The following is a 12,056-nucleotide window of genomic DNA, read 5'->3' as shown; positions in this document are numbered from 1 at the left end:
ATAAGTTTAAAATTTTTTAAATAACGAAACAGAATAAAGAAAGTGTATAAGGCACCTAATTATTATTATTCTGGTGACCATATTATCCAATTTGAAAAAACTTGAATACTTAGGCTAAAGGATTCTTGAATAGACCCATCCAGGAAATCACAAGACATATGCCTTCAAATTTTTATAGTGATTATAATCATCTGAATTCTGAATACTGAAGATAGAGGTAAGTGATACGGATAGGAAGAAGAAAAGGAAGGTAGAGTTCCCTTTTCTCTGGGAGAGGGTTTGTCTTTGGCCACTCCTATTACCTCTCATCAACTAACTTTAAAATACTTCTTGAGTGCTTATTATACACAAAGCATTGGCCTAGGCCCTGTAGGAAGGTAAAGATGAGTGAAATTTAGTACTGAACCCTTAAGAAGCTTACAATTGATTAAGTAACCCCTCCCACTGATGTTCTCAGATCTGTAAAATATTTCTCCCCCCAACTCCATTGGCACATTTCAACCTTCCTGTCTTAATCTATAAAGAATTTCACTCCAAAAGTACCTGTTTTTCTTCCTAATTCCCAGTAAGAACTTCCCACCATTTCCCCATTTTAGCTTGCCTTAGGTAATTCTTAAAAGGAAAAAGAAAATGTTTTTGAATCAGGTTAGATAAACTCACACAATTATAAATTTAAAAAATAATGTAATTCTGACAGTGACCAGCAGGTTAGGTCTGCCTTGAGGTCAGTTCCAGGAGTTAAATCTAACTTGTCACAGCTTCCTCCCTCCTTCCTCAACAGAATCCACATATTCCCTCAAGGCTTCAAGTTTCACTAACCCTGTCGAACCCAAGTTCCTGTGCCTGAGGCACAGTGAGGCCAAACAAACCAAAACGTTGAAGTTTGGATCAGAGAAAGGTTTATTGCAAGGGCTATGCAAGAAGAACAGGCAGCTCATGCTCGAAAGGCCCTAATTCCCTCAGAGTTTTGGGGGAAGACTTTTTTTTGTTTTTTTTTTTTTCTTTTTGGAGTTCTTTTCCAGATTCTTTTCCATTGGGGGAAGAGTTTTTAATAGCAAAATTTGGGGTAGGGACTGCAGGGTATGTGACTTTCTTCTGATTAGTTGGTGGTGAGGTAACAGGGTGATGTTTCTTAAATATCATCCTTCTAGTTCTAACCAGTCTGGTTCAAGCATGTAGTCACCATCCTCCACTTGGGTGGGGTCTTAGTTTCTGTAGAACAGCTCAAACACATGGGCTCTCGTACTTAGGAGGGCCCCCGCAGGGTCCTGCTCGGTTTCAATGCCCCATTTTCTTTGATACTCCACCATCTTGGGGGGAACCGGCATGGGACAAGAAAGGGAATAATGTTTTTGATAGAGAGGTTAACATAAACTTGGCAGATGAATTTGGTTTTGGGGGGACTCAGTTTCATCCCCGCCTCAACCCCATAACTGCAGTAGCTGTGGGAACTCAGTTCTATATCAGTGAAAGGTTCATATTTTATGTCATGAAAAAGTTACTAACCATATAGTTAAAATATTTCTAATATGACTGAATTTTTATATATAATCAATGAAGATAATTCCATATTCTGTATTGTGAACTAATGTGAAAAGAAGCAGATTTAATCAAACATGGAACACAATCATACCTGCATGGTCCTTCTTTTAGTTAATGTAACTTGGAAATTTTTCCATTCCCAGCACTGCTCCACCACATGTGCAAAAACAACATGTCTGTTTCCACAGGCTCCAGCGATCTGGGTGCCATCAATTGACCACGCGATATTAACTACACTGCCAGTGTTGGGCTTTTCTAAAGCATATGACCACTGGGAAAGAAAGTAAGAAAAAAATCAATTTATTTAAAAATTTTTAAAGAGGTTTTAAATTGAGCATATGTTAACATATTCAGGTAATTTTAAAAAGAACGTACCTGAAAAAAAATAAAAAAATAAAAAAAAAATAAAAAGAACGTACCTGTATTCAAGAATTACTAAGAAATGCTTTTCTTAATGAGATATAATTTTTAAAGTACACAGCAGAATAAATAACATGATAAAAGTGTATGAAATCTCTCAAGAACTGCAAAACACCCATACCATTTTGATTTACATTATTACCTTTAAGCAGTAATACTGAAAAGTGAAATACAAAGATTCCACAGAGAGAAGCAAAGACATTTTACTATTAATTTGTAAGGATCTCTATAGTCTCTACATCTAAACATTTATTATAATATTTCAACATTGTGTGTTCAATTTTTGATGACATTATTGAAATATTATAATGTAATCAAAATTGAACATACAGTGTAACTAAAATATCTCTGATACACATCTTACTCCATGAAAGGACAGGTAAATGGATTTTTTTCCACAATGCATTAAGTATAACCTCTTCTAGAAGCTATCTGAGAAAGCTATCTAGAGATACCAATGAGTATCAACTGGGACAAAAGAGATTCGTGTGTGTGTGTGTGTGTGTGAATAAGACATTAAGAAAAAAAACTTTTTCAAAGACAGTGTTATATACATTTTCTTTCAGTTTTCAGATGAAACGTATATTTACTAGAAGGATGATTTATTTATTTGACTAAATTTATATATATTTTCTTTTCATTCTTTCAATCTTATAACCTGTAGTCAAATTAAGTCTTGATTTTGTTGTTGTTCTTGTTGTTGTTGTTGTTGTTGTTGTCCTTGGATGGGTATTTTTTTTTCTTTTACATTATTTTTTAAAAATATGCATTATTAGCTATGGGCTCGCTGACAAAAAATTTGGAGAAAATCAAAAATATACATAAAAAATTTCATTCATTCACACTACTATAAAACAAGACTTTAAATTCCCAATAAAAGTTCACATGTACAATAAAAAGGCTGAATGACTTACTACTCACTGACACTTTTTTTCAGCTCCCTCCTATTTCCCTTCAAACCTCTAACCGTTTGTTTAAATAAAAGGCCCTGTAACAAAGCTATTATGGAGAAGGTAATGAAAAAACCATAAGCTTTGTTTCATCAGCAGCATGAAGATTCATATTTTAAAACTCTTTACTTTAAAGTATGATTTTAAAATACCCAAAGAACCAGAGAGAAACATCTTACTAAAATTAAACTTAAAAATACTTATCTAAGAACTCATGGATGCCTGATCCTAACAGGAGAAAATGGAAAGAAATTTTAGATATTATCATCACCCTAAATTCCTCTGATTTCTTTCAGAGTCCACATGAACCATGAAATCCAAGCTATATTAAATTCTTCTTTTAAAATTAAGAAGTGATTTCTTCCTCTTTGTGATTACTATAGTAATAAAAAAAATACAAGCACAAGCAAATCATCAGAGAAGGAGTCTTTAATAGTTACTAAATTTGAAGGGACAGGGTTATATTTTGTCCAATCGGTAAATTTAATAACTTTTATTGGTAAATCAAAAGGATCTATTTATTATTTGTCCTTTTTTATGATTTGTTAAGTATTTTTTCCTTTTATGCATTTCATCTTTCACTTCTTTAAACTGAAATATAGTCGATTTATGCATTTGTCCTTTTTCTAAACTGAGGTATAGTTGAATTACAAAATTAGTGTCAGGTGTACAACACAGAGATTCAAAATTTTTATAGAATATACTCCATTCAAATGTATTATAAAGTATTAGCTATATTCCCTGTGCTTATCATTTGTGCTTTTAAAGAGACTTGTAATGCTCTAAGTCTCTTTTCTTCTCCAAATAAGCCATAGAACATTTGGTTCACATTTGCATTTCTAACGTCTAGAAAGAAATGAGGCAGACTCCTTGGATGTAATTGGGTGGTGCTAACGGCAAGAATCCTGAAGACAAATTTTTAACTATCCTTCTCACTTACGCTTATCTCTTTCTTTGACCTTAGTTTAAGATAGTGTTACTCAAAATGTGCTCAGGCCAGAAGCATCTGTATCACCTGTGATCTCGTTAGAAATGCAAATTAATAGGTCCCACACCATCCTATTGAATCTGACCCTCTAGGGGATGAGGCCAGGAAACTTTTAATGAGCTCTTCAGGAGATTCTTAAGCATTGTAAAGTTAGGACACTGGTTCTCAACTCTGGTTGCACATTAGAATCATCTGGGAAGCTTTCAAAAAAATACCAAAACCCAAGAATGCAACTAACTAAATCCAGAATTTCTTGGGGTGGGGTCTGGATATGTTTTTACAAGTTCTCTTGGTGATTTTAATGTAGAGCCACTGTTCTAAGAGAAAAGCAAAATCTGTGATTTGCTTTAAGACTATCATTAGCCACTGGCTCATTGCTAATATTGTGCCAATTCATCTGCTAACTGTTGAGAAAATTACAGGACCTTTGTTTTAGCCTCTAATCCAGCCTCTCTTTGTTATATAAAAATTTGGTTTCTTACATTCATCAAGCTAGTCTTTTTATTTGAAACATTTTATTAGAATTTCAGACATAAACTAAAATTGGAAGAATAACATAAAGCAGTGGTTCTAAAAGTTTAATGTGTATTAGACTTACACTTTACACAATACAGGGGTTGTTACAATAAATTGCTGGGCTCCACCCCACTCTCTCTGATTTAGAAGGTCTACGGTGGGGCCAAAGTATTTGCATTCTATCTAACAAGTTCCCAGGTGGTGCTCAAGCTTCTGGGCCAGCGACCACACTTTGAGAACAATTATCAACAAATGGCTAATTCTTATCTGTATCACCACCTACTTCTCCACGGCCCAGATCATTTTGAGCAAACCTTGACATCACATCATTTCATCACTAAATATTTCAGTATGTATTACTAAAAAATACTTGAAACCTAATCTTAATACTATTATTAAACCTAAAAACAATTAACAATAATTCCCTATTATCAATATCTAGTCACTGTTCAGATTTTTCCAATTGTCTTTTCTTCCTTCAGTTTGCTGGAATTAAGATGCAAATAAGGTACAATCATTATAATTGGTTGATAGGTTTCTCAGATTTCTTTGGATCTGTAAGTTCTGTTTTGCCATAAACTTTCAAAATATAAGCTTTCTAGTATACTTAATTAAACAACTTAATACAAATCACTATTTGTACCTTCACAATACTGGTGAGGTTTTCTATTTTTTCCATAATTCCAAGCAATAAACTGCAGGTAACACAGGTTTCTTAGAACACAGAATATGAAAAAGTAAACAAAAATTACTCTTGGCTTGCTTAAGTAAAAATAATTTACAAAAAATACAATATGCATAAACAAAAAAGAGAAGGAAAACAATAGAAAAAGTAGCTTTTAAAAAAAAGTTTATGGAACATAAATGCGATCTGTATTCACAATTTGTTAACCAACTAAAACTGATGTTATTTTGAGCTATGAAGCACCACCATGTCATTGAACAAGAACATACAATCATTTGCTGTTATGCTTTTGAGAGACTTAGCAATATACAGACATATTTTTATTGTGCTTCACTTTTTACACTTTGTAGATAATGCATTTTTTACAAATTGAAGGTCCGTGGCAACCCTGTGTCGAGCAAGCTTATTAAGCAACATTTTCCAACAGCATTTGTTCACCTCGTATCTGTATCACATTTTGGTAATTCTAGCAATATTTCAAAAATTTTTTTTATTATTTGTTACAGTGACCTATGATCGGTGATCTTTTGTGTTACCATTGTAACATAAGATGTGGTAGAAATAGCAAGAGAACTAGAACTGGAAGAGAATTAGAACTGGAGCTTGAAGATGTGACTGAATTACTACAACCTCATGACAGAAGTTTAACAAGTAAGCAGTTGCTTCTTATGGATGAGCAAAGAAGCTGTTTCTTGAGAAGGAATATACTCCTGGGGAAGATTCTGTGAAGATTATAGAAATGACAACAAAGAATTCAGAATATGAAATGAACTTAGTTGATAAAGCAGTGCCAGGGTTTGAGAGGACTGACTCCAATTTTGAAAGAAGTTCTACTGTGGGTAAAATGCTATCAAACAGCATTGCACGCTACAGAGAAATCATTCTTGAAAGGAAGGGTCACTCGCATCTTACTTTAAGAAACTGCCACAGCCACCCCAACCTTCAGCAACCACCACCTTGATCAGTCAGCAGCCATCAACATCGAGGCCACACCCTCTACCAGCACAAAGATTATGACTGCTGAAGGCACAGATGATGGTTAGCATTTTTTACCCACAAAATATTTTTTTAATTAAAGTATGCACATTGTTTTTTTAAAAAACATAATGCTATTACATACTTAATAGATCACAGTATGCTGTCAACATAACTTTCATATGCACTGAGAAAACAACACATCCGTGCGACTCCCTTTTCTGTGATGTTTGCTTTATGACAGTAGCCTAAAGCCAAACCCGAATATTGCCCACAGTATCTCCGAGGTATGCTCATATTTTTGTCTAAAGGTGGGCTTAAAAAATTAAGAGGCTGGCCATTTTAGTTCTGGCTCTGGGCAAATATCACTAGCATCACCCCAAATATCCAGGACCTTGATGGTGTTCTATGGCAAGCCCAAAATTCTCCCCATCAGAAGTCATATCCCTGGGAAATAGTATTCTATATCTCTATTTTCACGCTTTCATCCGAAATCTGCTCTCAGCTAGCCAAATTACTGAGAAAAGGACCTAATAAGAACAAGTTTAATATGTTACTACCAAGATACTACTACATTTTAAGAAATAACAAGTTCAGAAAGCAAAGCAACAAAGCTAATAGAAATTTTGTTATCATTAAGGAGGTGGTGAGAGCCTTCCCCAAACATTCCACCCACATAACTCAGTGCAAAATTGGTCCTGTACTGCAATTACAAAGATAGTCTTCCATTACTGCTATAACAAATCAGCACAAATTTAGAGGCTTAAAATAACCCAAATTTATTATCTTACAGTTCTAAAGGTTGTAAATCCAACATGGGTTTCACTAAGCTAAAATAAAGGTGTTTTTGGCAAGGCTGCATTCCTTTTTGGAGGCTCTGGGGGAGGATCCATTTCCTTGATCACTCAGGATGTTAGCAGAATTCACTTTCTGACAGTCACAGGACTGAGGCTCCTATTTCCATGCTGGCCATTCGTAGCTTCTAGAGGCCACCTGCATTACTTGGCTGTGGTCCCCTTTCCCCATCTTTAAAGCCAGAAACAGCATGTTGAGTTGCTCTTACTTTGAATGTCTCCTCCTCCTTCATCCTCCAATCCAGGTTGGTAAGATTCTCTGCTTTAAAGGACTCATGTGATTAGTTTGGGCCAAACTGGATAATCCAAGATGGTCTTACCATCTAAAGGTCCATTCCTTAATCACATCTGCAAAGTCTCTTTTGCCATTTAAAGTAACATATTCACAGGTTCTGGGGATTAGGACATGGGTATCTTTGGGGGCCCACTACTTGACCTACAACAAAATCACAGCAGTCAATTTGGGGATTTTAAAAGCTTATTCCCTTTTTTTCCTAAAGATTCAGATATAAGCATAAACACACAAAACAATACTTTTACCACTTCTAAAAAGTAGGTTGGGGTTTGTGGTTTGGGCTTTCAAAAGGCTTATTCACAAAAAATTAAACAATAATTTGACAATGTTGTCACCAAGTGGTCTTGGATCTTGGGATCATTCAATTTGTACTGAATTATCAAGGATATAAAATTTTTGTTTTAAATTTTGAACAAGTTGCTTTTAGAAAGAAAAAAGAATCAAAAGGGGTTTATGACATCAAGCCAAATATGCATTTAATATTCTACCATGTGAACTGTACAAAAAGCATTGAGATTATATTAAAAGAAAGCTATCATCTTTTCATGAATATTTCCTAATTGTATGAAAAATTAGACTATGAGACAGAGCCTTCCTCAGAGAAAATATGGACAATCATAGAACACTGAGGGGAAAGTCCTTAAGGAGCAATTTTAAATTGTCAAATCTATAGCCCCTAACAGAAGATACTGCAAATAATTAGATAGGGACTACTGGTCTGAAAAAAATCTGCAGAATTCTTAAAAAGAAGGAAGAGTGAGTTAGAGAAAGGCAATTTAACTAAAGACAGTGAAATAAAAGGAAATAACATCTTTTCTTAAATCAAAATAAAATCTTTTACATGATTGGGATCTCTGGCAATGACTAATCTGAATGTGTGAATACTGAAGTTTGATTTATGAGGCATTTATAAGTAAAAATATAGAAGAGATTTTAGAAGAGGAAACCATCACTTCTCCCCCACATAGAGGGTGGAGGAACAATGACACACTGTGTGCAAGGAGTCATAGCTGGAATGGCCCACGTATAACAGGAGCTTCTGCGTGATTTTCGCATCTGCACATCTAAAGAACATTTGTCAAACAGAAGTAAAATTCTGTGCTTCTAGACAGAGAATTAAATTTAGATTTTTAGGTACCAAAATCAGAAAGAAATCAGAAAGAAGCAAATTCAAATTTGTGCTTCTTGATGAAAACACACACACATACACACACACACACACGATTTGTTAGTCATTTAAAAAAAAGGCTTTTTAATGTTTTTAAGTTATTCCACCAGGGAGGAAGTTTACTTTAATCAAGTTTAGCCTCATCAAAAATAAGTATAAAAATACCTGAAAATTTACCATGATTCTATTTGTTATTTATTCTCCCACAATATTGTAAGCTTTGTCATTAAATGTGTTATTTCATTATCTGTTTACATATCAGTACTCTGAAAAGAGGGTGAGCTACAGGTATGGTTGTTATTTGAACAGCCAGAGCATCACACAGAACCTAACACATATGAATATCTGTTGAATGGATGAATGAATATACGAATGAATGAATCAGTCTGTGCCCTTAGGCAAGCCTTCCTTCCCAGAGCTAAACCATGACTTCAACCAAATATGACTTAAAAAAAAAATCCACATGAACAAATTAAAAGCCAAAGGTTTACAAATTTTAAAACAGGCGTCTCAGAAACATCAACCAAACTGACTAACTGGATCAATACTAGTAAAACTAGTCAAAATGCTATAATGTATGTTATTGTTACATCAATTGAGTTAGTTAATGTAAGTCATTCAAAACCAAGATAATATATTTTGTCTGTACAATGATCCATTAAAATGCAACATTTATGGAAAACCTACTATATGTTAGGCGTTGGTTTTAAAAAAACAAAGTAAATTCTGTAAGAGACAGAACTCTGATTTTGTACTGCTTGCCAAGTTTCTCAATGCTGGACAACAAGGTCTTATACTGTAAAGGAAGCTTAGTTCTCTTACTTTATGGTTTATACTTTACGGCGTTATGGTTTCCAGCAAAGTTAGTTTTATAGCAAATCTGAAAACACAGTTCTAATTTTCATTATAAAGGCAGAAATGTACTCATCTAGGAAGAAAAACTCTCAGAGGATTAAACTGAAAACTTTTGGCAAATTATGCTAAGGCGGCTCTGAAACACAAATGGCAAACTACTGGGTTGGCTGCCTCCCTCCTCCATTTTCTAGGACCTGGCCCTCTCCAGCAATCCCTAAGACTACTACTGCATTAGGGTCCCGATGGCCATGTTCATACAACACGCCTCGACCTGCCTGGACATATCTCAGTAGACCAGGCGTGAGTACCCAGCCTAGGCTGGGCCAGTGACCCTTCCCTGGGGGTGTTTAAAACTAAGACTAAGATTCTTATCTCAGTCTGGCTACTTGAACAGAGGAGGTGTACCCTTGAGAGCTATTAACACTGATCACTTTCCAGCAGGTAAAGCAGGGCCGAGGGAGGGGGTGAGGGAGAGTCAGTTTGCTGGGAAAGGAAAAAAAAAAAAGAGTGATATACAGAGAAAAGCAGAGGCAAAAGGCACAAAGGGACTACTTTCTGTGTTTTCTTAGCACTCCAGTTTCTGGTTACTGAGGCCTAGCTATATCCTTGTCCTGGCTTCTGGAAGATAACCCTATAACCTTATAGCCAATCTCTCTTTTTTGCTTAATGGTTTCTGCTACTTGCATCCAATTATAATAAAATTTAGAATAAGTTTGAAGTTATAGGATCAGCCACACTTCTCTAGCACTGCTTGAGTTTTTCCCACTTTTGGCATATCATGTACAGTGCTACTTCTTCCTATAGAAACCTTGTATTAAAATACAAATGCAATTAAAAAATGCAGGTATGTATTAAAAAACAAATACCACACTAATACTACTCAGGAGAGGAAGCAAGCAGTATGCCTAGTGCCCATGGAGAAGGCATCATGGAGCTGTGGAGCTGCAAGGAGAGACATGGCACCTAGCCCAGCCCTTCTATCAGCAGATGAAGAACCTGAAGGCCCAGGAGAGGCCTTTAACTTTGTAAATTCACCACCGAGTCTTGACTCCAAGGCTTTGAGAACATACCAATACTACTCCTACATTCAAATAAAATAAATAAGCAATCATACTAGGTAGCACAGCACAGAGAACAACTGAGAATGAGTCTTTACATGTGCTCACCTGTTAAAGGATATTACATCCCTTTGGGGAGAATACCATTTTTCCCCCTGTATTCTGTCAAATTGCTTAGGCATAGAGGTTATTTCCCAATAGGGAAATAAGAGCTATTCAAACTAAAAAACATGACTTGACTGTATCAACTTTTAAAAATACCTCCCAAATGTCAACTTCACCCTTCTTTTTACTATTTCTATATAAATACAGTAGAGTAAAAGGATTCTCAAAAGCATATGTCTTTAGCCAAGCTGGATTAATTCAACTCATAAAACTGTGTGTTCACACATTAAGTTTAAGTAGAAAATAAAATAGATACAAACTTTCTTATTTTTCTTTAAGGCACACTAACGATTTTTAAGATCAATATTCTCTCTAATATACCAGGAATTAGCAAATTGCAGGCTGTCTTAAATTACATGAGTTGACAATGAAAAGTTACATATAGCAATAACCAGTTACTGCAGACAATGAATCACTGTAATTATTTCAACTGAATGGAAGAACGAATGAATGGAGGGAAGTCTTTTTATCATAATAACTAACTAAATATTCAAGAACAGAGAAAATAAAAAAAAGTTCTCTCTTATATAAGCAATAGCACCACCTGCTGATAAATAAAAGCAACAACATCAGTTAATATAAAATCTGGCCAAAGGAAGCTACCAGGATATATTATAAAACATAGGGAACAAGATCTTATGGTAGCTCACAGAGAAAAAAATGTGACAATGAATATATATACGTTCATGTACAACTGAAAAAGTGTGCCCTATGCTGGAATTTGACACAACATTGTAAAATGATTATAAATCAATAAAAAATGTTAAAAAAAAAAACATAGGGAATATAGTCAATGTTTTATAGCAACTATAAATGGAGTATAACCTTTAAAAATTGTGAGTCACTATACTGTACACCTGTGACATATAATATTGTACATCAGGTATACTATAATAAAAAAAATCTGGCCAAAGATACCTTATATAGTCACAACTTTTCCCTTGAATTCTGTTCCACTTAATGTAATAGAATGAAATTCATTAATATATTCTGTATATTTATTTACAATAACTATGTTAATTTAAAATTTTTTACCTTATGTATCTGAATCATACATTTCTTAAAAATCCAAGGTAAAAATAAAATTTATTATAGGACCTAGGGAAAAATTATGGTACTATAGTTTTTCTTTATTCCATAAGTAATTTACTTGAACTATAATTTACTGTTTTAACAACTCATTAATGTATATTTAGGTTGTGTCTGATATTCCCTGACCAGTTTACCTAAAATAACGTCATCTCCCTTACCTAGCTTTTTTTAATAGCAATTATTACTACTTAATATATCATATATTCATTTTGTTTATTTGTTTGTTTGTTTGTTTATAGTCTTTCATCTACTGCAATGAAAACTGTTAAGAGCAGGGAACTTATTTTGTTTACTGCTGTTTATTTAACACCTAGGGCAAATGCCTAGCACAGACTCAATAAATATTTGCAAAGGAATTAATGAATATGAAAATAAATGAACAAATGAATATGCATTTTTAAACTTCCTTGAAACTATAATAGCTGTGTCAAAGATTTCAAGGATCTTGACAGATTTTGCCAAAGTATACTTGAGAAGAGCTGTACCAACTAAT

At 34.4% G+C, this 12,056-nt stretch overlaps 1 protein-coding gene across 11 annotated transcripts in view; it reads right to left on the bottom strand.

Annotated features, from left to right (window-relative positions):
• IFT80 (intraflagellar transport 80) overlaps positions 1–12,056 on the bottom strand; it is a 150,929-nt gene that overhangs the window by 91,649 nt on the left and 47,224 nt on the right. For 10 of the 11 annotated variants that reach the window (XR_012508759.1, XM_074368724.1, XM_074368734.1 and 7 more), the window contains one exon: positions 1,634–1,813. The exons of the other annotated variant lie outside the window; for it this stretch is intronic. Coding sequence is in view for 9 of the 10 variants with exons in the window: in XM_074368724.1 (XP_074224825.1) it covers positions 1,634–1,813 (180 nt within the window). In the remaining variant the exon portion in view is untranslated. The remainder of the gene's footprint in view (positions 1–1,633; positions 1,814–12,056) is intronic. 11 annotated transcript variants of the gene reach the window in all.

Source organism: Camelus bactrianus, chromosome 1, assembly GCF_048773025.1.
Source record: "Camelus bactrianus isolate YW-2024 breed Bactrian camel chromosome 1, ASM4877302v1, whole genome shotgun sequence".
NCBI classification, from domain to species: Eukaryota; Metazoa; Chordata; class Mammalia; order Artiodactyla; family Camelidae; genus Camelus; species Camelus bactrianus.
Note: the sequence above shows the minus strand (reverse complement) of the source record. Positions and strands in the feature narration are given on the sequence as shown.